This window comes from Maylandia zebra, linkage group LG15, assembly GCF_041146795.1.
Source record: "Maylandia zebra isolate NMK-2024a linkage group LG15, Mzebra_GT3a, whole genome shotgun sequence".
NCBI classification, from domain to species: Eukaryota; Metazoa; Chordata; class Actinopteri; order Cichliformes; family Cichlidae; genus Maylandia; species Maylandia zebra.
The window spans coordinates 13,091,044-13,116,392 of record NC_135181.1 but is presented as its reverse complement, the minus strand read 5'-3'; the positions used below and the strand labels follow the sequence as shown (position 1 = coordinate 13,116,392).

The window sequence follows — 25,349 nt, the reverse complement described above, 5'->3', positions numbered from 1 at the left end:
GAAAAAACCTGTGAATTGTAATGCACTATAAGCTGTATGAGTGCCTACATCCAGGATATTTCTGGATTCTGGTTTCCAGGGTGGGGAGCGGTGGGGGGCAATAAGCATCTGTTGCAAACATTTGCCAGAAATGTCAGTCTTTTGAGCTGTTGGTCAATCATCATCCACTCATTTACATGTGTCAACATACTCATTCTGCATAATAGAAAGCTTCCACTCTGTGATGTGTTTTTTTGCTCCTGTGAAACATAATACTGATAGAAATGTGAACCGTGAGCATGCATATTATTGCAACATGGCTTACTAACACCAGCTTTCTCTTTCTGTCCTACTCCTCTTTATTTGCTCCCTTTCATTGTCCACCATTACTCACCCCTTCTCACCCTCCTTTAACTCAACACTCCTTCCACTTCCATGTTTTCCTCACCATTTCTTTATTTTCATCCTCTTAAAAACTCCACCTGAACCATCCAGTCGCCCAGACACCACCTTCCTCTGGTTCCTGAGCCCGCTGAAAGCAATCCGCTACCTGGTGTGCAACCGCTACAAGTGGCTGATCATCAAGATAGTGCTGGCCCTGCTGCTGCTCATCATGGTGGGCCTCTTCCTCTACAGCATGCCAGGCTACCTTGTCAAGAAGCTGCTGGGGGCCTAAGTCACTGCTAGGGGGATGGGGAGGGGAAGGGTGGCTACATGGATAGATGGATGGATAAGTGAAAGGGAGCAACACTGATGGGAGACAAGACTGCTATGTTTTCTCCTCTCTAATCCAATCTGAGCTTCATAATCAGCTCACACCTTCCCCTCTTAGCACTGAAAGGAGAAGGGAACACCATCGAAAGTGACTGCCCCACTGCCCCTTCCTTGCCCCCCTGGCTCCCAAGTAATGAAGATCCAACTAACAACTCTGCAAAACAGCTAACAAATCTAATGCACAATATTTGGACTCAATCCTTTTAAACGATTACACAGAAATTACATGGCACAAAGTAACCCCCGATCGAACCTGAAAATCCTCTGAAGCAATGCTACATGAAAGTGGGTGGTTCTGTATTTGTTTCAGCCTTCAGTTTATTTTATATGTTCCAGGGTTAGTGGTCAGGCGATTGCACTTTCAAGTCATACTATATGAGCTCTTGTTACTGTTTTAGCTTAAGAGGGAATGGACAAAACTTTGGGTAACACTTTAACCCTGCCACCATTTTATTTATAAGCACTATATTGAATAAATGGTTTGTGGTGTGGTGTTATAATGTGGAGAAATTGAACATAGTGTTAGTTCAGGCAGGCCTCAAAGTCCCCACAGATCAACTGATATCAATTAGCCCACAGCTAATGGCTCAGATTATATTTATCTATTAGATTCTATTTAGGATGTTTTAGCCAGCCTACAGTTGCTCCATGTGGCAAGCTGCTTTGCAAACCACATTCATTCCAGTTCCTCCTTCTAATGCTGTTTGCTCATTATGTTCCGAGACATAATGAGTGTTGCATCATGTCTCAGAACAGAGTAAATATAAATTACTGCAGATGGAAATATCTCTGAAATTTAAGGACCTTTGAAGTCATTATTGATGTGGAGTACTTGTCAACAGCTATAACTTATTACGTAATGATATAATAATTCTTTATCTGTTTATAACCCAGCTTTCTCTAGTCACTGCTCTCACGAGAAGTTATATTTTCATTAGAGTTTGTTATAAACTGTATATGAAATTTCGATTCAGTGCTTATAAATACTAAATGAGGTTAAAGTGTTACCTTTTTAACTGTTATTGGTATTGCAGTTTTTGCACACTTATATAGTAATAATAATAAGGAAACAAAAATAATTCTATTTTCCTAGTAAATTTCAGTGAGACATAGAACAAGATGACTTAGTTATTAATTGTTTAATTAATGAGCATTTTGTGGTGTTTAGTTTATCTGCAGTTTTAAAGATTTCTCCTTAAGAATAAAAACAAAAACTGATTTTGCAAATGATTCAAATCTCCCCCTCATTTTTATAATTGTGTTATTGTGCAAGCATGGGTGTTCACAGCAGCTTCCCTCTGGATGTCCTGAGTTTTATGTGTGTGTGTAATTATGTAAATGCTCTCCAGCCTCGTCTTCTGACTCATAAACGTCACTCATAAAAATCCCAGAGAAAATTAAAATAAATAATTTGTGATTATCATTTTGACCAGGGTCTGTTTAATAATCCTCCAAAGTTACAGACATGTAAAGGTGATCACTGTTGGCTACAGTATATGTTAATATGCATGCATCACTGTGATAACTGACCAAAGTGGTCATGTGTGTTAGCATGACTTGTCTTTCCAGCTCGACGCAAACCAAATCACCAACCCTGTTGTCTTTAACGTTAACGAAAATGTAAAAGATGATTTTTATGGGAATATTAGTCAAATATGTCGGGGTTACTTCTGAAAACTCTGTTTTTGTCTCCAGACAAAAGTGTGTGGTGTCCTTTACGTTTAGTTTGCCTGTGGTTGGAACCTTTGCTTGTGATACTGTGTTTCACTGTTTGCAATAAACTTGCCTGTTTTTACAATGGGTTTGTGTATTCATATACATTGTTTGTTTTGACAATTTGAAATAGACTGAATTACACTGATAACATAACACCCCCACTGTCATGGTCCTGGGTCGTTGACCCAGCGTTTTGTGTTTTGTGATTATTTCCCTCTGTCTAGTTATTCTGTGTCCTCCCCCCTTGTGTCCGGTTCGGGTTCTAGATTTCCTGTTTTGTTCTGAAAGTCTGTGTCTGTTGTCATTGTGTTCAGCTTGTGTCCTCCAGTCATCATGTGTATTCAGATCAGCTGTTCTTCCCTCCTGTGTGCGATTACCTGATTACCTTGTGTGTGTATATTTAGTGGGTGTCGGTCTGTGTTTGTTGTCGGCTCGTCTGCGTTCATCCATGTATCACTGCGTTAATCTACATTCATCTGCGTTCTATGGTGTTCCTGTCTCTGCGTCTCTCTGCCCCGCACCCCTTTGTATGGTCCCAGGTTTGTCACTTAGTTTCTCCCAGTTTAGGTTTCCGTTTGTAATTACTCGTGCTTCATTGCCTGTTTTTGCCACTACCACCCTGTAAATAAAACGTCACTCGTATCATCAGTTTGCTGCATTTTGGGTCCTCCTTTTCCTCCACACCACACGGCTCCCTCCGCCAGCCGTGACACCCATAGTGCTAGTTATCCTTAAAAGTATGCTGATGATTCTTGCCCCTGTGGGGCTCAAAGGACAAAAAGAAGTTTACAGCTCTCAAACAGCTGACAAGGATGCCATTAATGTTTACATCCTGTCGTGCTGTGATGAGCATTAAGTTCAGTTTCATTGTTTAGCCAAAACCCTGAGCACTAAATCCTCACTAAAGGATTCATTTAGATTTAAAGATCTGATTTGGGTTAAAATAAATAAATTAATAGAATATTAAAAGTGAGAAAAAAATGAATGACTAAGCTGGTATCTAACACACTAACTTAGACGTTTTCATCCAACTGTCCCACTTACTATTTATTTTAGACAGGAGTGTCGCATTTGTTTTTACTAAGTTCCAGACTGGGAAATAAGAATGGCTTAAAGGCCTGCAGCGATATAGACATATATATATATAGCTATATAGATTGACATGCTTGACTAACATTATTATTTTGTTGCACACAAAACCCTCAACCAGTACACTAAAATGTATTTTTATGTTTTTGGTACAGAAGTATTCTCTGGAGAAAAAAGGAATGAAAGTCGGTATAAGTGAAACAGAATACGTGTGTGAGCGAGAGAGATGGGTGTAACAGTGAAACTGCAAGGAGCAGAGGTAGTGAACACAGATCGTTTTACAAGCTTTACAAGACGGCAGTGAGACCTGATGTGATTAAGATTTTCACTGGGAAAGACCAGGATGGACAATGCACAGGGTTGGTGTGCCATACCTATCACGAGGTGATAAGGTGAGATGAAGGCAGATGATCCAGTATGACAACCCCTAAAGAGAGCAGCTAAAGCATTGGTCCCCAATCCCAGTCTGCGAGGGTCGGTGTCCCTGCAGGTTTTAGATCTCACACACCTGAATCAAATGATTAGTTCATTACCAGGCCTCTGGAGAACTTCAAGACATGTTGAGATGGTAATTTATTTATTTAAATCAGCTGTGATGGATCAAAGACACATCTAAAACCTGCAGGGACACCGGCCCTCGTGGACTGGGATTGGGGACCCCTGAGCTAAAGGCTTGTAGACTACTGCAGACAACTTGCTCAGCAGAAAAGGCAAATCAAGTTAGTGACTAGTTCACATTGGCCTGAAGAATTTCCTTCAGCAGCATCAAAAACAGAGCCAAAAAGATATTGGGCTTTAATTTTATTTGGATTTTATTGGATGTTAATTCAACTAATTACAGACAAATTTTCTCAATTAGCTCCAAAATCAAAATTAAACTTACTAACAATCTAACATGCTTTTTTTGAATTTCAGTGACTGCTGTTTGATTTATGAATCTGTCTTTGCAGTCGCCCCAATGCCAGCATGTCGTGGCTGCTGGCTCCAGTGAGGACGATGTGTATCCTGGCCTGGAGGCACTACAAGCTGCACTGTGTGATGCTGCTGGTTGCTGTACTGGGTCTGCTCTTTCTGGTTCTGCTCTTCTTCTCTCTGCCCTCAGCGCTCAGCCACAAGCTGTTTAACATTGCTGGGTAGAGACGAACCACACACACATCCTCTGTGTACTGTTGTTTACACTGAACCACACTGTATGTGTTTGATTAACTACACTGTAAGACTATTTTTCTTTTACATTTGTAAAAAATAAATAAATAAAAAATCTCACACTACATTATCATTTAATGGTGTTTTTTTTTTTTTTGTTTGTTTTTTAAATGAACACAAAGGCGCTTCCAGTGCTCTCGGACTCCACAGTGATTATTCATTAATTAGAGCTCCGGGTACCTGTCAGAGAGGCAGAGAAGATGTTAGATCCATGATGTTCTGCTCAGTTGGGATTTTAAAGCCCTTTTGTTTTACTGATTGCTATGATTATAGTTTAATTTGATAAATGTTTCTTATTTTATCATTTAATTATTCATTGTATTGGAAGTAAGTACTTGAAATTAATAACAATAATAATAATAATACCCAGAATTGGCCAGAGGTATAAGAGGTATTCAGATTAAATGACCTGTTCATTCAGTCAAAAACACTCTAAAATTCAGTCAAATCTGAAATCTGAAAATGTTTGCATTGAAAAAGCTGGATAGTTAATCATTTGTAGCATTAACCACTAATTATTATTATAAATGATCAAAGCTTCCTGTTTTAATATACAGGGTGTATCAAAAAAGAATTGTCTGATTTCAAAAGCCTATATTTTAATAGTAATAGACAGTAATTTTAAAATACGTGGCTGAATATAAAGTTTTACATACAAAACTTCCAGTTTGCTCAATGTGTCCTCCCAGCATACGTCCATGTGATTGTCAAACTCATCCCACACTTTTGCGAGTATCTGGAGTCATTGCTGTAATAATGTCACCACATCAAACTCACTCTTTCTAACAGTACGTGTGTCGCTCGATGCCGGTGAACAGTTAAAGCACTTTGAAATTTGGTGATTCTTTTTGATACACCCTGTGCTATGATGGTAAAGGCCCTATGTTTTATCATTATTCTTATTCGCACTAGATTACAGTGCTGTAAACTTAAACATAAGTGCACGTACTGCTGAGTATCTGTTGCAGCTGCATCCGCAGCTTAGTGTTCTGCTGCCTCAGGAGCTCAGTTTCAGGGACAAGCTCAGAGATATCCATCAGGACCTCTCTGGAAAGACACACACACACAAAAATGACTGATCTGATTCAGAGGTATTCCTGCTTTCAGTGTAGGTGTTACTCACTCATACTGCTTTAATTCCCTTTCTGCTGCATCCCACAGCTTGAGTTTGTCCTCAGTGATAATGTTGCCAAGCCTATCCCAGTAGGCTTCTTCCACTGAGGTATCTCTAGCTGGATGGCTTAAACTGGAACGCTCGTGGACAGACCTCCGTTTTCAAAGCGCAACAGGAAAAAATTAGTATAAAACACTCACACAGAGGAAGAGACACGGGACTGATGATTCAATATGTAGTCTTACTTCCTGTGCTGCTCAAGGAAACATCGTAAAGCAGGCAAGATGTTGTTAGGGTTGATGAGTCTGGAGGTTGAATCAGCTGTGGCGCTGTTCTCCATGGCCTCTGCCTCCTCAACAAAATGACCCTGCAGCCAGAACAAAAACACTGACAGAAGATACAAGAACAGTAGTTGTCTAATCACAAAGGCCATATTCAGTACAAGCCCACTGCTCATTCGATTCCTCACCACAGTCTGCTCTCCTTGTTGACGTTTGTACATGAGTAAAAACTCAGCCAACTTGGCTAAATCCTTTTCTTCAAGACCCAGAACCTAAAAGAGAAAACAGCATGTGTGATTTTCAATAGTAACTACATGAAAAACATGAAAAGGAGCACTAAATGTGAACTCACAGCAAAGAGAGAATGCAGCTTCACAGTGGTCTGTTCATTTTTCTCCATGGGGGCCAGCAGCTTCCGCAGTTTATCTTCCACCAGGAATCCCTAAGTTGGGAGGAAGATATTTATCTTAAAGGCTCTTGTAACTGCAATTTTGCATTTTTTTATCTGTTTTTTTCTTTGGTTTTACAAAAGTAGTGTTTCTCTATAATAATACCTGACTGACTATGCAAAAACTGAGATATACTGCTAACACCCTACTTAAGTCATCTGCTTTGTCAAATGTGAATATTTTCCATATATAATTGTACTTTGTTTTTTACCCTGCAATAAAAGGCATAATTTGTATTGTGTAGTTATGAAATGTTATTAAATGGTTTTATTGCTCTAGCTTCCTGAGCTTATTCTCAAATTTCCAAATTAAATAACATCCCAAAATGTATCAGCCCTGCTAAAGCTCATCATTTAACTTTGTTCTTGTTTAATCTGTACCAAAGCTTAATTAGAAAAGCTTAGCTTGACAAAAATTTCTCATGTAATTACTGACATGTTACTGACGTGTCTAGTATGATATAAATACTGCACATCTGTGGATGTCTAAGGAACATGTGCAATTCATGCCCCGTTCTACAACAACCGCCTCCATACTGTCATCATTCATAAACACAACCTGTGGACTTGTTTCTAACCGTTTCATCACAAAGCAGCTCCATCGCTTTCATCAGCATCTCTGAGGATAGCTCCCCTTCCTCCACCCCTGTGCCGTGCTCTGAGTCCCTCTCCAGGCTGGGCCCGACTGATGCATCCATCATCCTCTGGCTGCAGTGTGAAAGATGCCTGGTTTGCAAGGGGTGACTGGTGGGGTTAGTGTCATGCTCCTGAGATCTGCGGGGACCAGGTGACTCCATGAAGGCAGCTGAAGGACATTCCCAGGCTAAACCAAGGTGCTTGCAGATCAGAGAGTCAATGGCCAAAGCCTTCTCCGCTAGCTGTGTCACCTCTTCCTCCATCATTACCCACATCTCCTCAAACTTTCGGGCATCAGCGGCTGTGGTGTACCTACATGAAGCAAGGAAGGGTTGAAGTTGAACAGAAAAAAAAAAAAAAATTAGGTTATTATTTTTAATATTATTATCATTATTATTATTATTATTATTAACACTTACTTACCTGACTTCCTTCTGTATGCGTTCATAGTGCTGGCGGGAACGTTTTTGGACCTCACACAAATACTGTCTCTGCTTCATAAACTTGTCCTTTTGTTTGGCATACTTGGTTTTTAAGTTTTTCACCTCTTTCGAAGAGCTGAAACAAAAAGATACCATCATAACTTGGACATGTATGTGTATTTATGTGTATTTCTATCTGCAAAAACTGTAATACCCTAATATTTTGCCCTTCATTTCTCCCAGCTTGGCATTATATGCTGCATTCTTGTTGCCATGTTCAAGTTGTTTAAAATTTAAAATTACAGATTTGCCTTTCATCTGTTGTTGTTCTCTCAGCCGAGCCTGTAAAAGCAAGAAAAGCAATCTCAAGACTGAGCGTTCATTTACATCGAGTGGTAAAACACTGATCTTATTTTTTGCAGCACAACCACTACCACTCTATGGCATGTTCAGCACCAAAGAACATCCAGGCTTCATCATATTGTAATAAAGCACTGGGGTAAAACAAACCTGAGACTTTGCATTTTCTTCCAGCTGCATGAGTTTGATTTTGGTGGTATTCTCCAACATAACATCATGAACTGTCTTTTCAGACTCCTCTACCATCCTCCTCCTCTCCATCAGACTCTCCAGCTAGAAATAGGTTACATTCATTACATACAGAGCTGATATATGTAACATATTAGCATCAATGAGAAGTTAAGTGTATGTGAATTAATTTAAATAATCCTAACCTCTGTGTCCCAATGTTCCTTCATATGTTCTTTCAGCTTAGCCTTGTCTTTAGCAAGTAAGACTTCAATTTCCTGCTGATAAACTGCCTGCCAAAAACAGGACAATCATTAGATTATTAATAAGAATCTAGATAACATAGATATAATGGGATATTGCTGCACAACCATCTCTAAGGTTTACAGAGAATGCTTTGAAATAGAGAAAATAATTGGTGAGTGGTAGTTCCCTGGGTGAAAATGCCTCGTTGATGATAGAAGTTACAGGAAAACAGCCAGACTGCTTTGAGCTGATAAGAAGGGAGCAGTACCTCAAATAACCGCTTTTTACAAGCAAAGTAAGTAGTAGATATATGCAGTATGCATAAGTGCATGACACAAGACGTGATGTCTTGATGTATTTATGCAGACACTGGATTTGTTTTTATCGTAATACCTGCAGTGATTTTCCTAAACTGAAACTAATAAAAACTCAACTAAAAGAAAAACTAAACATTTTCAAACAAGTAAAATCTAAACTGAAACACACAAACCCACAATAGAAACTAACCGTAACTAAGCGGAGTTAAAAACAAAAAGTCAAACTGAAATAAGGCAAAGATGTGATCAGCTCACTGATTCAGATGCACTAAAAATCATTTAAAGCTCCTTTGTGACTCAGATCTGGTTCTACCTGAAGTTGTGTGAGCTCCTCTCTGTAGGCCTTGGACAGGTTTTGAAACTGTTGCTGCATCCTGTCGAGCATCAGTTTGATCTCCTCATCGAGCCTTCTCAAGTTCTTCAAATACTCATCCTCTTTGACCCGGCGCTCCTGTTCAGCACAGTGCAGAAAAGGGAACCAAGTTATAAACAATGGCTTTGAGGTACAAATGCAAACTCCATGAAATCATGCTTTTACTCATTTGTGTATAATTTACCCATTGGAGCTCCCTTATGAGTTTTTTCTTGTCTTCTATCACTGCAGCACACAGCTGCTGCTGGCTGTCCAGGACACTCTGCAGTTCTGAATGAACCACCTTTTGATTAACTATCGACCACCCTTTTCTGATCTCCTCAACCTTTTCCTGACAGGCCTTAGCATCATCTTTCAGTCGCTCCTCTCTGTTTGATGGGAAAGAATATCATAATTTAACATCAGCCACTTTAGCACTGGGTTTTCTGCATGGGAGAAAGCGTGATTTGAACACTGAGAACAATTTAAAAGACGTACCTAATTCTGCAGTTGTCCTCCATCCCTGACCTTCGCTCCATCTCTTTGGCGTCCGCTGCAGTTTGAATGTTGGTCACTAATGTGGTCAGACGTTTCTGCAGGCTCATTATCCTCTGAGCAGTGAAAGTGGGACAAATCAAAATAAATACATCTCATAAGAATTTAAGAAAGCTACATCTGATTGTGGTAGTGTCCATTTAGTGATTGGACTTCATCTTTTGCAATAACTTCAGTTTTGTTTTCAGTTTCAGTTATAAAGATCTATTTTAGTGGATATTATAATGCTGCCTCTCCTTTGGCCACTCGCTTTAATGGATTTAATTATTTCATTCCAACATAGCAATCACAATAAGAGTCAAGAACACAAAATCATGACCTAACCCTCTGATATAATGTTTGTTCCTTTGGATGGATGACCCCAGGTATTTAAACTCATATACCTTCACTATCTCTATTCTTCACCTTTCCACCGGTGTCCCTTTCATTCAGACGCTTGTATTCTGGTTTGTTTCTACTGACCTTCACTCCTCTTGTTTTCACTGCATACTTCCATCGTTCCTCTCTTTCACCTTTTCCTACTCTCACTACAGATCAGAATATCGTCTGCAAACATCATGGTTCACAGAAGCTCCTGCCTAACCTCATTAGTCAACCTGTCCATCATCACTGCTAATAAGATGGGGCTTAGAGCTGATCCGCTTTGAACCCATGTGTCACTCGTACTCCACATCTCTCCACTGTCTCGCTGTACATGTCTTCCACCTCCCTCACATACTTCTCTGCCACTCCTGACTTCCTCATGCAGTGGCACAGTTCCCCTCTTGGCACCCCATCAGATGCTTTCTCTAGATCCACGAAGACACACTGAAGATCTTTCTGACCTTCTCTATATTTTTCCACCGACACTGTCATGATCTGTAGAGATCTTTCTCTGCTGCTGACTGATCATCACCTCTCTTCGTAGCCTAGTTTCATCAACAGATGTTTATGTCCTGAATCCGAACTGTGAGCAAGATCCACAGTACAGTGTCCTGATAGTTGAAGGCTGTGGCTCTGATTCTAGTTTTAGAAGCTCTAGAAGCCACAGGTTATATATTATGGTACTATAGGGTCTTTAAGATATGATGGGTAAGATATCGCTATTCAAAACTGACAAGAAAGAATTATTTAAATTCAGGGAACCAATGAAGAGAACTTGATATGAGAGAAATTTGATTCCTCTTTCTAGTCCTGTTAGTACTTTTGCCTCGCAAAGCTTATTTGGAGTGAAATGTAAATTGATCCTAAGCTGCCCTGCCTTAAAATGAAGGCAACTTTTTTGTTTTGTGACAACTCACCTCTCATCCATGAAGTCTCTTCAGTTCTAAAAACTGGTGTCAAGCTGCCGGTATTTAACCCCTAATGACATTGTCCTCCTGTTGGTGTCCTGAGAGTCCTCGAACCACCTTGCAATCATGCAAGTCATTAAGAGTCACACAAGCCAAGGTGTGAACAAGGCATGGATCTCATTATAGAGGATGAGGTGTTAGTGAAGGTTAAAGTGCCTGGGAAGGTCTCTCAAGGCTGCAATATCAATATCTTAAAGCAGGATGAGCTAATGTCTTACAAAAGATTCACATCTTGAATTTCATTGAATTGAACTGGACATCATGTGACAGGATTCACACCATGTTCACACCTAGGTTCATCATGTGACTCTTAAGAACTCACATGATTACACTCCAGGGGGACAACAGAAAAGGGTTTAATTGTCTGTCACTCTCCATCAGGTTTTTGGAACTAAAGAGATCTCGTGGATGAAATCTGATGAAGGTGAAATCTGAAATCTCTTCACAAACCCAAAAGAAGTCCAGACATACACATTTCAATTGTTTCACTAATCCTGCAGAGGTAGGGGACAGGGAAACATGAAAAAACCACCTTTTTAACGTCCGTCTTTTCTTCTTCCATTTTGCTCTTCAGCTCCTCATTCCCCTCCTCAGTGGGGTCTTTCTTTCCCTTAAAACTGGAGGCCCTATAAACATACAATATAGTTACCATCTGTAGAGTGATATCAGGTTAACTTTACGCTTTACTTAATCACCTGGGACACTAAGAAAAGATTTACGACATGTAACTGTGGTCTTTTGATTATTAGAGGTTATTTTTTATATATCTGTGTTCAACTGATGTAATAAAATATAACTGTGAGGCTTTTACAGCTTTTAAAACATTCGTTGTTCCACTTTTTTTTTTTTTTACATGAGCAGCGTTCAACTCAAATGAGCAAAGTATCAACAAAAATGGGCCAAACTGCAAAGTGACAGAGTTCATCGTATTTATTAAACGGTCAGATTTAAAACACACACACACACACACACACACACACACACACACACACACACACACACACACACACACACACACACAAACAACGTGCAACGGCGCTTTCAAGGTAGTTGTCGTTGTCCCGTCTATCGCAGTGTTTAGCCACAGTAAGCTGCAGGTTACCCCTTCTTATCCACTTGATTGTCGGACAACACAGGAGGTTCGGGCGCCTCTTCATGCACTTTGCCAGCTTCTTCCATTGTTTGACGATGTTGTAAAAATTACTAAAAAGTCATTAAACGTTGTACAGTTAAAGTCGTCCGCAGCAGTCCTGTAGAGTGTTTGGTAAGCGTTGCTTTGGCGACGGAGCTGCTTTCAGGTTCCCTCGTTAATTTGAAGTCCTATTTTTTGTTTGTTTTTTTAAAGAGGAAACGTGCATATGTTTTACTCAAAAATAAAACAGCGACAGTCGTTATTTCAGTGTCTTTTTAAGTGTCATTGCTGAGGACTGTTATACAAGCTACTGAATAATTGGTTGCACTTAGTTTGTACAGAGGCCTGTGACAACTTGTTTCATTTTCTATTCACAACTTATTACACTTATATTTCCTATCAGAATATTCCTTCCTTCATCATTGAAAGACTAATAATGACGTTAACAGTTTCAAGTGTCTCTAATATAATCCCTTCATTTGTTAATAAAGCGCAGTCTGCCGGCTTTGTTCTTGTTTTCATTCTGTGCTGCTATCTGCTACTAATGACTGATCATGTTTAGAGATTGCTTCTATTTAGTAAGCTCTCTTACTCCCTTTCCTTGTGTTTAGGGCTTTTAAAATGCGACTCTACCGGGGGAGTAGCTTTTATGATGCTGTTAAATTTTACATGGCTCGGTGCTGCCATCTAGCGGCATCATCGGGTTTCAACCGCCCTAGATCAGGAATGTCAACTCATTTAACAGCTCACTTTGACCTCAAGCGAAACTTGCCTTTCTGTCAGTGTAAAGTAGTTTAACTAATTATTGAATCCCTCAGATATGTTCAATTAAGAAAAAAGAATTTAAATAAAGTGCATTCCCCTTTTTCTATGTGATAAAGAAATTGAGGAAATCTGTCAGCATGATTTTGGTCTTAAAATGTAAGAAACAGGCATACTTAAAAACAGAAAAGGTTTAGACAGCTCATTGCCCAGACTGTCCTGAAATAACAGAACTAACTTTTTGTTAATTTAGAAACTAAGAAAATGTCCCTTTTTCCTCTATAAAAAATAGAGATTCTACACCAGATAGGGAAAAACAGGAGCATTTCTGTCATTAAAATATTTATATATTACTTATTTACTATGGTGTAGTACGAAAGACCACAGGGAAAGTCTTTAGTAGGAAAAGCTGTAAAAACAAAATTTTAACTTATAGTAAGAACTTCACAATCTGCATCATTTTTCATTTTCCAGTGGGCCAGATTGGAGTCTTTGATTGGCCTTATGTTATACACACTTGGTCCAGATCATTTTGGGGATGAGAACTTCCATACTATAGGACAGTGTGCAGATATTAGCAATGATCTCTCCCTAACAGGGTCATTTCTAAGAAATGTAACATCATAATCTTCCAAGTTTCATTGTAGGTTCATAAAACGGATTATGACATGAGATTATTTTCCCCAGTGAAGCGTTACAGGCAGTCAAAAAACTGTGCAGTCGTGGCACATGCTCATCAGAACAGTGCTAGAGACACAACGAGCAGACAATTGTAAAAGTGAAATTTGTAATCAACATGAGACCTAGCAAGGTTTTTGTGTGTGTATTAAGTGGTGTCTTAATTTTTTTAGGATTAATTTATTTTCTAAAAAAAAAAGAAGAAGAAGAATTTAAATATTATCACATAATGAACTTTAGTGTAATTTGCAAAGCTGACTTTAGGTGGAGCTACTACCTTGTGATCAAAACTTGACTTGAAATTCCACAAACAAGTATTTCTGAATATTTTTTCACAAGGGCCATGCTCACTAATTGTCATGCCCCCCGATCACCATAACCCAGATACTCACATACACAGAACCTGGACTTTTAATTCACACACACATGCACACATGCACATGATAGATGTCTTCTCAAGCTGATGACAAGATGCGCACAGTCTGGTTGCCCACACAAACAAACTCACACACGGGTCAGATGTTCTTGCTCTGAAGAGTGCCCCTGCCTCCACCCCCCGGGGCCTCTCGCCGCTCTTTTGGCCTCAAGTGGCCATGGTTGCAAGGGATATAAGTCAGGCAGCAAAGGTTTCTGACATATGATCCTGCATCTGTGATGTCACTAACAGCTGACTTGTCATAAGACCTTTGGGAAAGAGGGAAGTGAGGAATGAATGAGGAGAAGGCCTTATTTTCAACAGACCCTTAGCTGGAACGTTGAGTGCTTTTGCATCAAGCTGCTGAGATTACAAACTGAATGACTGCCATTAGAGAGTGATTCTAAAATCTATCATAATACCATAAGCTAGGGATTGACAGACTTTGACCCCACTTGCAGGTGTATAATAAGCCCCATTCACTCTACATATGCTTGGTAAAAGAGAGAGAGAGAGAGTGTGTGTGTGTGTGTCCGTTAATTCCTACCCCCAGGGGCATATGTTTACTTCTTGTTCAACAAAGCGTCATATTCATTACCCAGGGGCATAATCTAAGCCTGACCTTCAGCCAGTTAACTAACTGACAGCTTAGAGTGTTGGTGTGGTGGGGGTTGCATAACATTTTAAGTCCTAACTAAGAGTTTCTTAATATTGCCATAACGATGGAGACATTCACTGTACTGCAGCATGGGACAGAATACAAAAGAGAGGAGGATGATTGTAGAATACAGCAAAAAAATTAGAAAAAAAAAAGAAATACAACAATGCTTAGCTCCAGAAAGGCCATGACCTTGTCAAAGAACAGCAAACTAGTCAAAAAAATTGGACAAAAATGAGATTTAATGAATGAAAACAGAAGGCCAGATTCACAAACAACATGAAGAGCATCCCCTTACTGTTGAAACATGAAATGTACTGTCCTTGTCTCAAGGTAACTTGTGCAAAAGGAAGTATGTTTTTGCCATGTGTGCAGCATGCACTGCAAACAAGTGCCCAGTAATTTTCCCCCAACAAATCTTTTGTCTCTACTTCTTTAACTGCACAATTTCAGTCTTTGAACATTAAAAGACGGGAGAGCAGTGGGAAACACAAAAGAAGGCACGCAGGGAGGTAACGGGGCTACTGCAGGTAAACAAGTGCAATTTCTTTTAACATGTTACATGTTTATTGTATTATAGTTTGTGTAATAAATGCTACTTACTATCTTGCTCTTTAGCTAATTTGGCTTTTTTTTTAGCTTTATGTCATAATTTTTACGCATCAACACTTGTCGATTCAAGCTAAAAACGCAAGATAAAGAAATACAGTAATAATGAGAGTCCATTAAAAAAAGTCAGTCACTTTATGGTATCAGATTATTGTGAACATGTTGATATTAGCAAAATTTATAAAATGTTACAGTTATTTAAAAATTTTAACTCTATTTCAGAATAAAAATTCATGGTTTCCATTACACAGCTATAAGATCACACCTCTATGGTTTTACTCTGAAATAACAGTGATTACAGGTTGATTAGATATTCCTTGAACAATGCTAATGACTGTTTACATTTAGGACTGTTGGAAAAATAAATAAATAAAAATTAATTAAAAAAAAAGATAAACCATAAAAACATACAACTTCTCATAATGCACAATTGTTTATTTCTGTGTAAAGTCACTGCTGGCATTAATGTAAGTTTTTCATACCTCAGTTCGTTTTTTGGACTTTAATCCAGAAAAGAACTGGACCAAGCAGTCAAAATCAGAATATGAGTCATTTCACAAAATCATTTTAATTTCCTCCTCATAAACCATCACGTTTACAATAGAATTATTCTCACAGTCATTTTTAAAATCAAAGCCCTTTGTGAGTGGATTAGGTGAACAATAATTTTGCATGGCATTAGACCATAATTACTCTGAGAATAATTCTGGATTTTTTTTCTGTACTGCAGTCAGCTCAACAAGAGAGTGAATGAGTTGCTTCCATTGTTGCAGTTTAATGTAAATGAGTTTAGAAAATAAAAAAAATAAAAAATAAAATTCTGACGCACGTCACAAAATGAAAATGTTCTTTTTGCAGCTAAAAAAAAAAACAAAAAAAAAAAAACCTTCCATCTTTTACAAAGTAACAATAAAGACTCCAAAGCAAACTGCTAACCTAAACCACTTCTGTCTCTCAAGGTGAAGTGCGGGGCACCAAAGATGAGGAAATTCAGCTTGTTAACACTCATGCATTGAAAAAAAACACAATGTTGTTGAGATGCAGAGCCAGCAAAATAAGGCAGTAGATTTTTTTTTAAACCCTGGTATGGCTCCTTCTCGAAATACAGGCACTGAGCAGGGCACTTCATAACACCTAGTGCCTCATGGTAGATCTGCTTTGATCCTAATCCAATTCAGCATGCAGAGCCAAGGTGTAAATGTGAAGTAATGCAAGTAGTTATTACTTATTCATTGTAGTTATATTGATCTTTATTATTGTTGCACACTTACTTTCCATTTCCAGTGTTGAAAGCCATTTGCTTGTCAGCCTTATTTACAGTGACACAGTGATTGCAAGTAATTTTATAATCCAAGATAAAATGTAGGATTGGGATGTGGTGGGAATTCAGTACATTTACTTAAGCACTAAAGTTTACAGGTACACTTATCTGCAGACTTCATTTAAACTATGCTTAGTACACTAATATGTTGTTGATTATGTAAGTTTTATGTATTTATTTTTATAAATGTGTGTTGATTATTATCAGTTATTTTTTATGAATTGATTTATGACTATTGTGAACCAAAGACAATTTGGTAAATAAGTTTTAAAAATTCAAAATTTAAACATGAGCATACCAAATATTTTTTCTAAAGTATAATATTTATAAAAAATTATATGCGTATGTATAGTTTTTTTTTTTTTTAATTCAAAAATCTAAATCTATTAATATGTTAATAAAGATGACATTTGAACAAGTGAAACTTATATTATCATATTTGAATATTTAAAAGTGTAAAAAATGTAATTGCTGGATAGGTTAGTATTACTCCTCTAAACCTCGCTTTGGGTGTGAAATGTACTTTTATCATAGTGCTTGGTGCATACATATTGCATATATTTTAACGTAACGGAGAACAGAATTATTAAAGTTACAGTTAAAGGTTATGTAGGGCCATGGTTTAATGCACTTCCTTTGGAGACATCTATGATAGTAACACTCCAAAAATATTAGGAGGTATCTGGTGGCGTTCTCCACATTCTCCAGCATTTGCATCCAAACTGCAGCTGGCTATTAACTTCTTCTAAGTGGAGATTGTTTTGCATTTCTCCACTTTCAGTAGTAAGCACAAGATCTTTCAGCTAAACTTCACAACAAGTTCAGCTTTTCCATCGGTCTTCTCCTTCACGTGGCAACCTCCGGCCCATTTCTTGACTTTCAGCCTCAGTACGCCTCCGAAAAGCTACGAGGCTTAACGGCAGTCAAAGCTGTCATTCTTAAACTCCGGGGCACGAATGACAAAACCCATACCGCCCTCCCCGTGCTTTTTAGCTGCTCCGCTGGCCGCAACCGGACCACATGACTCAGAATCTCCATAATGCTCTTGAGCCACTGATAGCCAGCAGTGGCTCCACTCCATAATACCAAAAAGCCAAAGGAGTTTAACGGATGTGTTGCTGCGATTATTCGGCCAAGTATCCTTATCCCACGTTTAGATTAGCTGCTAATGACGGAGGGAAAAGCTGCGTTGCAAGAAACACAAGGCCACGTAACCTGAGAACAAGGGCCACTGCTGTGTAAAGAAACTGCTCTAACAACAGCATGACATTGTACTCATTAGGCGTAATGTAACTTGTGTCACAGTGCCAATGAAAGTACACATGCAGCAAAAATAAAAGTAGTCAATGAGAAGAAAAAAAAAATGTTAATGAAATGCACACATGATGGAAAACTGTAAATGCATTTAAATACCTGATTAAAAAACTTTAAATGAAACTAAACAGCCATTGATACCTAAGGATTTGTAGTTAAATTGCTATACAACCACCTGTGCTGTGTCTGTGATGGGAATTTCTTTATTTGAGCTCTTGCATTCAAAATTAAGGTGTACATTACTTCACAGCAACTTCATCAACCCGCTTTCATGAGCAGTCAGAAACCCGTTAACAAATTAAGTTAAACATCAGTGGAAAAATGACAACAAAGTGCATTAAAAGCTTTATGCAACCACGAAAAAAAAACAACAAAAAAAAAAAACACCAACTAGAAAACAGGTAACATCACAGTGTGGTCCTGTGGAGTGCTCTTCCATTATGTGTGTTATGTCTTTATTTACTCCCCCTCCCGCTGATGTGCACCCCTCTTCTTCTTACAGCAGATACATCACCAGTAATGGACATCAAGTGCTTCTTTTTTGTATCTCTCTTCTGGACATACATTAGAGACAGAAAACCCATTTCTCAATCCATAAATAGAGCGCATGCAGGCGCGCGCACACACAGACACGCGCACACACTCGTATTGCATTCAACCACTCACTCCCGTGACAGCAGGATACGGTGAACAACCTGAAGATTGTTAACGAGTTAAAAAGGAAGGAGAGGCCAGTGCTGCCTGTGGATTAAGAGCGTACTGTGCAACACGAGCGACCACGTGATTACAAGTTCAAAGACTTACATGATTTACTTATTTCTGTTTTATGGAAATCCCTAATGTTAAAGTTTACAAAATAAAGCAGAATGTAAATGTGGTGTAACTGTGGATTTTTCTCCAGGTATCCCAACAAAATTAACTGGAAAGATATAAAAGCTATCACCTTTCCAAAGTCCTTTTAGTGCAATAAAAAAAAATATTGCAATTGAAAGATCTGAACAAGTCCTCTTAATACTGTTTGATATCACAGCCTGTTGAAAACAGTGGAGCAGGCTGCACTTAAGTTCTTCAGATTTGGTCAAATTTCAGGCACAAGGCAGTGAGATGATAAAGTTACTCCCAAAAATCAATACTCCATTCCAGGCAGGCGCAGCCTCTTCAGCTCAGTTTGTCCTGAATGTTCATCAGACTCGTGTTTGATTTGGCTCTCCTGGCTGTGAAGAGAAAACGGACATTACTTTGCAGAAAGAATCAGAAGCACTGGCTACTTCAGCTCTAAGCTGTGCTGCAACTGCTATTCATGGAAGTCGCTTACAATATTTGTGCATCGGTCATTGTCACAGAAGTAGACAGGGGTGTACTAGGAAGTGAGAGCGAGCTATGTTGATCTTAAAATAAGAGTTTTCTGTGTCAGGTAAATTGGCTCTTTTACACTGGCTAAATCACCATGGTAACTTTTGCTGAGCCTATATCCTGGTCAGGAGCGGGTTAGCTCCAAATTTCAGTTTAAAATCAGCTGGAAGCATCACGTTTTAAATTATTCTTTTTGTTACTATTGCTGTTTGAAGTGCAAAGGTAGATTCTCTGCAAGAGGAATATGGTGATATTTATATGTGCAGGTTTTTAATCCGACCTGACTGAAACCACTAAAACCACCAAATAAAGCACAAACTGTATGTTGCATTTTAACACAAATGTTCACATATTAATTTGGTGATACAAAAAAAATAATACTAATCTATAAATGTTGTGACACATGGTTCTAATCTGCTGTTTACACTACTGAAACTGCAGCTACTAGAACACAGGAAACACACCAAAAATATCTGATCAATGAATACAATTAATTTCATGTTTATATGCCCTCAAACTAAAGCAATTTTTACATGCATTCGATTAGGGAGGCGTATTCAGTTCAAAAAGAACAGCAGTACAAGAACAGCAAACTAACTAACATGAATTAAAATGTTTATTTTACAGCTCGTTGTGATAAATCCTAAGATTCACTACTTTATGTAGCATTAGCCTCATATTATTTGCAGTGGTGTTACATTTCACTCATATTTTACATTTAGAAATTTTTAATCACCATTTTACCACCCTCTGATATAAGTAGGTGGAAAAAGAATCATGTGATCCATGAAATGCTTCTTTTTTGTGAGTGTGCATAAAGCCTGAAGCAGAGAAAGTTTATAACCAGCATTGTTATACCTGTTATCTCTACCTGGTGGTTTTAGATTTTGTCAAGCAAGCTAAAAGAAAGAAAGCCTGACTGTGATGAATCTTGTTCACAGTATATCCCAGAAATGGTCAGCTTTTTTCACTTTTCCCTATTAGGTTTGTTTATACAAGTGTTCACCAAAGATCTCAGGTTCAAAACTTGTCATGGAGCAGGAGCTATGTTTGAGAGACAATGCCATGCACACAAACAGCACTGATTAAAAAAAAAATTGTAATATAGTGTCTAACAGGTCAACTGTTAAGGACATAATTTGCAAAAATGTTACCCAAGCACTAAAATAATTTCACACTGCAGAGATTTAATTCTGAGTATTAGGAAACGGTATTAAACACAAAAAATGCTTTGATTTAAGATTAGTGGCTTAGGTTCGTTAATGACAGGAGGCAATTGTGATGTAGATGAGTCAGTATTATAAAATGTGGAGTAGATCCAACAATCTGAGGATGACTGGAACGACACTTTCCTATTCAACCCGATGATCAGGCAATCTTCAGTTACCGGCTAGAGAACCAACTACTGATCCTGTGATCTACACAAACCTCGTTTGGAGTTAGGAAAGTCAAGAGTGAGGAATTTTGTCACCTCCCCCACTTATTTTAATCTTCATGCTGATGAGCTTTTGAAGAAGTTGCAAGCCTGTAAAACTGGGTGCATGATTTATAGTAGTGAACTCTATTATGTATGCAGATGATTGTGTGGTCTTTAGTCCTATTAGTGGTGGTCTCAAGCAGCTCATGGTGTGGAACATGTGAGGTACAAAGTCTCCAAGGAGGACAAAAATGTGAGATTTCATAAATTTAAATTGAATTTAAATTTTTATTACAACTCAAATGACAGATGACGAAAATATTTATAGGTAATAACTAATGATGTATTTAAATGCATCCTACTCTTCAGGTTTAGGAGTGAAACACTCTGCAAACTTCGCTCTATGTGCAGACGTGTGGACAAACTACAAGAAAGCAAGTTTATACAAACTTCATGTTGCTTATAAGGCAATGAGAGACTGAGATTATTACTTAAGAGACCAAGGCGGTGTTGCATAAAATTAAGTTTTTGTAGCTGCAAGAGTCTGTTCATTTAAATCTGCATTAAATGAAACCTAATCTATATCAGTACTTCTAAGAATGAGATCAGTGGGGGCTTAATGTTTCCACCTTACCAGTATCTGCTGTGAAGAGACTGGTTTCTCTGTGGGAAAGTTTTTTTGGTTTTACTTTTACTTTATCTTTATTTTATTCATTGTGTTTTATCTGTTTCTCTTGTTTTTATTGCGCATGAGTCTGGAATAAAAACCAATTGTTTCATATCAAGAATCTGCGATATGTATGATTATTTAATTAAAATAATAAAAAAAGATAAAGGCAATTTTACTTATTTATCAATCTAACTTAAGCAAGCTGCTATTATTGAGCACAGGATAATTCTTGCATCTCATCATCTTTTAAATTTACCCCTTTGTTTTTATGTTATTCTTCTTCTACAGATCCATCCCACAGCCACTGCCTTAAATATGTTTGAGTCTTGAGAAATTCCCTTAAACACTTCAAGGCTACCAGAATCCTCCCTTCCACACAAAAAAAAGAAATCCTCAAACATTGTGTATGATCTAGAGCCAAACCCCCAGTATCAGAGATAGTGAAGTCTTTCCCCTCTACAAAGACCCCAAGCCCTCCCTAAAAAAATCTCTGTGTTTGACAATGGGCGAATTAAGCTGGTTACTCACGGTGTATGAGCTTGCGTTTCTTTTGTTCAGAGTGAAGGAAGCTGCTCAAGTAGAAGATGATGGGCAGAAAGAGCATGAAGCTGGACACAGCGATGACGGGCACATTCTCTTCCCGGGGGAAGGAACAATTGAAATTCTTACTCCACAGTCTGCGGGTCATATTCATCTGAAACAGGGCAATAACAATATTCAGCTGACTACAGCAACAGAACAACATTACTATGAATTCAACCCTCTTAGGTTTCCAGTTCTGTATGCCATTCATCCGCGTTCATCTGCCAAAAATTAGGTTGAAAGCTTCTGAAACAAAAACTAATTTAGGGCTCTGCGTCCAAAGTCGAAAATGAATCTTCAACATTGACATGTAACATATCGTTTGGTAAGACTTTTGGGAAGTGACACAAAAAAGTTCTTGGTAACACTTTCATTTTGTCACCAGCTAAAGGTGAAGTGAGAGTTTTTGGGCTAACACTCTATTGATGTCTACAGATTCCTCTAGAGGGTGCAGCTTTCTCTTTTCCCATTTTGAAAAGGTCTGCTTATCTCCGTTCCCAGCATACATACCGCATCCTCTATGTCAATACACAGAGTACTGTTTTTTTCCATTTGGCTGTACAGCACATTCAGTGTCCCATAGGCGCTCTTGCAGTTTTTGCACAGCTCTGTGTGGTTCCCCTAAAGAAAAGTGCAACAGTCTAACGTCAGAACATGAACTCAGTGGAGACAGACAGACATCGTCGTCCAGTTCACTAAATACCTGTTGATACTTCTCAAAGCAGGTGAGAGTTTGATTGAGAGTAGACATGAAGTACAGTGTGTCATTGGTCAGGCTCTCCAAGTCTCCAGTGACACATTCTGCAAATCAGGGAATAGAAACAGAAACATTAGATGCATTATAGTAACATCAGCTATTTTCCTCCACTTGGAACCAAGTTTTTGTTAGTTTGCAGTCAACGTCTGACGCAAAATGTCAGAAAAACACGATTCAGACAAAACAATAAATAAATATATTAATCCAACATCTTGTTTGTAGAGACTTGCTGCTTTTCTTTTGTTTTTGCTGAAGTTGTTTAAGTTTGTTTAAGTGTCTTTTTAGAAAAGGAAAGAGGAAACACTTCATAGCTGATGGCTAAGGTGCCGTGCCAAACCAAATACAGGAACTCGTGTGCAGACTTTGTGTGCAGACTTCAGCTAAAGGTAGAGTGTCTTGTTTTTCTCCACTCATTGTTGCCTGCACAATTTAACACAAAGCAAGACTTTCTGATTTAATTTTTTCAGTTAAATATATTTTGGTGCTTTGGTGTTGAATTGTCTTTTGAAGATACTTAAGGTTGTCATAACGCAGAATTTATGATACGTTTTCCATGAAGTTTTAATAGAGGAAATAACTACCAGTTCCACTGAGAATGTTCATTGGTCAGATCCTTGGATGAGCTAACATGCCTTTGCATTGAGCCAGTAGAAGAAATTAATGTTAAAGTCTACCGTGCAAGTAAGTAAGTTGTATTTATTTAGCATCTTTCTAGATAAGGATTACAAAGTGCTTCATAACAACACTCAACAAATAAATACAACTATTAAAACACAGCAATAATATCCACTAGTGTGTCTATACAAATAAGTCTTGAGCTGCTCTTGAAAAGTTTCTTTAAGAGTCCACAGATCACAAGTGTAATGTTAGTGCAGTTTCCTTTAGTTTTCAGACTGGTATTTGTCAGAACACTGCACGTTATAAATGGGTGTAATGTAAGCAGGCATTTATTCATGCAGAGCTCTAAAAGTGATCACCAAGATCACAAACTGACGTCAGCAGAAATACACAAAATGTGTGTCACACGAGACTACTTAGAGGATCTACAAGTAGCCTCGCAACTATATTTTGTAAGCAACCCAAATAACTGTCTGATTATATCTGATTATATCATGTAGTCACAACCAAACATGGCTCTAAAAACTAAAAAGAAAATCACATGATTCTCAGCTCTACATATCTGCTGTTTACTTTCACTAAAGCATCCACAAAGCAAACACACTTTTAGGCCAGATGTAATCCTCTGTGTGCGTTAGAAGTTCACAGAAATGCAGAGATCCTGTGTTTTATACTTCTGAAGAAGACTTACGGGCACAGTTGGAGTCTTCCCACAGACTTTCCAGATTGCTGTACAGCTGGTAAACCAGCATCAGCCGATCACTGCGCAGAAGGCTGTCCCTGCAGGTCACATTCCCAGGACCCATCTGAGGAGACAGGGGCATTTGAAAAGGACCTCACGAGTTACCTTCTGCCTGCACAGGTACTGCATGTGTGTTTCCATTCCATCTCAACAGGTCAGCAAAAGATGTTGCGAGGATTAAGCTTGTTTCCTCAAATGTGTCACCAGCAAACACTCATCACATCACAAGACTGGTGTCTGACGACAGATGCGCGTGAGGAGGCCTGTCTTCACACAAACACTGGAGACATTTTTCCATAGCAAAGAAAAACACAGAAAATGGCTTTAGCCCATACCTGATCTGACGAGATGTTTTTGTAGATTTCCACGACGCTGCCATAAGTAGAGTAACAGCTCTGGCATACTTTGACGGGTCGAGCAGCGGGCACCAAGCAGTTCACATAGGCCACATACCGCTGACCGAATATGTGGAGCAGGTCGCTGCAGTAGTCGCTGACCTCCAGGTCCTCTGGGAAGGAAGACAGCAGACTGAACGAGAAACCAGTGTCCACGGCGGGCACGGGAGAACTGACCGCAGCGGTGCTTAAAGACGGGACTGCTTCCAGTTTGTCCGCTGACTCTGAGGCGCTAAGATGTACCACGTCTCCACACTTGAGAGAGGGAACATCTATCGCTACGAAAACAAAAAACAAGTAGAGATTATACGGCAACATGGCTGAAAAACACAGCTGATTTATCTCTGGCTGGCTTTCACTCTGGAGATCCTATGACTTCCTCGTTAATCATGTGACTGTGAAATCTCGCGAGAGCACGTCGCAGTCTGTGGGATGTACAGTACTTCAGAGCACACAAGAGTACTGTACATACCGTTTGATGCTATGCTGCAGTCTGGGTTTTTTTAGACCTATACCCTATATATAATACTGAAGTTACATATCTTCTTAAAGCTCAATTCTTCCACGAGGCTGTCATTTCACGCATGCTCACTTCTTGTCTGCTTGCGGTAAGCTTTCAGTAAACCCCTAGAAGTGTATGCAAATGTTTTCAAGTCGAACTTAAAGCAAGGAAAAGTAATATCTGAACTAGTTTCATTAGTAAATTCCTGATTAAAAAGACTTTAAGTGCGTATAAAATAACAACAATCATTGTAGAAGAAAATGGTTAGTTTATTACAAGATGTATCCTCAGAGGTGCATACTGCATGCAGTCAGCACATAATGAGTTGTAATGTAGGACAGGACTGTCTTCAGGGGCCCTGGAGATAGGAGGGGCTTAATCTAAATGACTTCTCAATGGGGCCCCTCCTCTACGTCATATAAGATGCTCG

The 25,349-nt window shown here is 38.7% G+C and overlaps 3 protein-coding genes across 10 annotated transcripts in view; 1 reads left to right on the top strand and 2 right to left on the bottom strand.

Annotated features, from left to right (window-relative positions):
- The window catches only part of otofa (otoferlin a), an 88,430-nt gene extending 83,612 nt beyond the window's left edge, over window positions 1-4,818 (top strand). For 5 of the 7 annotated variants that reach the window (XM_076873930.1, XM_076873933.1, XM_076873931.1 and 2 more), the window contains one exon: window positions 4,509-4,818. In XM_076873930.1, coding sequence (XP_076730045.1) covers window positions 4,509-4,695 — 187 coding nt within the window. In that variant the 3' untranslated portion in view covers window positions 4,696-4,818. Of the gene's footprint in view, window positions 1-474; window positions 3,153-4,508 lie in introns of those variants that run through there. The other 2 variants (XM_012923984.4, XM_023152086.2) reach the window with 2 other exon arrangements.
- Window positions 4,819-4,821: 3 nt separating this feature from the next.
- On the bottom strand, window positions 4,822-12,262 carry drc1 (dynein regulatory complex subunit 1 homolog (Chlamydomonas)). Of its 2 annotated transcripts, XM_004568799.4 has the most exons (16): window positions 12,097-12,262; window positions 11,527-11,620; window positions 9,607-9,719; window positions 9,314-9,497; window positions 9,070-9,207; window positions 8,400-8,486; window positions 8,176-8,298; window positions 7,880-8,007; window positions 7,667-7,801; window positions 7,186-7,555; window positions 6,512-6,601; window positions 6,348-6,431; window positions 6,124-6,245; window positions 5,888-6,031; window positions 5,714-5,811; window positions 4,822-4,944 (listed from the first exon to the last, which is right to left on the bottom strand). In XM_004568799.4, the coding sequence occupies exons 1-16, from the start codon at window positions 12,171-12,173 to the stop codon at window positions 4,925-4,927; spliced, it is 2,007 nt and encodes a 668-aa protein (XP_004568856.1). In that variant the 5' UTR covers window positions 12,174-12,262; the 3' UTR covers window positions 4,822-4,924. The 2 variants fall into 2 exon arrangements, with proteins under 2 accessions (XP_004568856.1, XP_076730049.1); XM_076873934.1 differs by lacking the exons at window positions 11,527-11,620; window positions 12,097-12,262 and adding an exon at window positions 10,944-10,981.
- Window positions 12,263-18,070: 5,808 nt separating this feature from the next.
- Window positions 18,071-24,815, bottom strand: ostm1 (osteoclastogenesis associated transmembrane protein 1). The gene is made up of 6 exons (XM_004568800.3): window positions 24,358-24,815; window positions 23,972-24,086; window positions 22,609-22,706; window positions 22,416-22,526; window positions 21,852-22,017; window positions 18,071-19,097 (listed from the first exon to the last, which is right to left on the bottom strand). The coding sequence occupies exons 1-6, from the start codon at window positions 24,733-24,735 to the stop codon at window positions 19,042-19,044; spliced, it is 924 nt and encodes a 307-aa protein (XP_004568857.1). The 5' UTR covers window positions 24,736-24,815; the 3' UTR covers window positions 18,071-19,041.
- Between the last annotated feature and the right edge of the window lie 534 nt (window positions 24,816-25,349).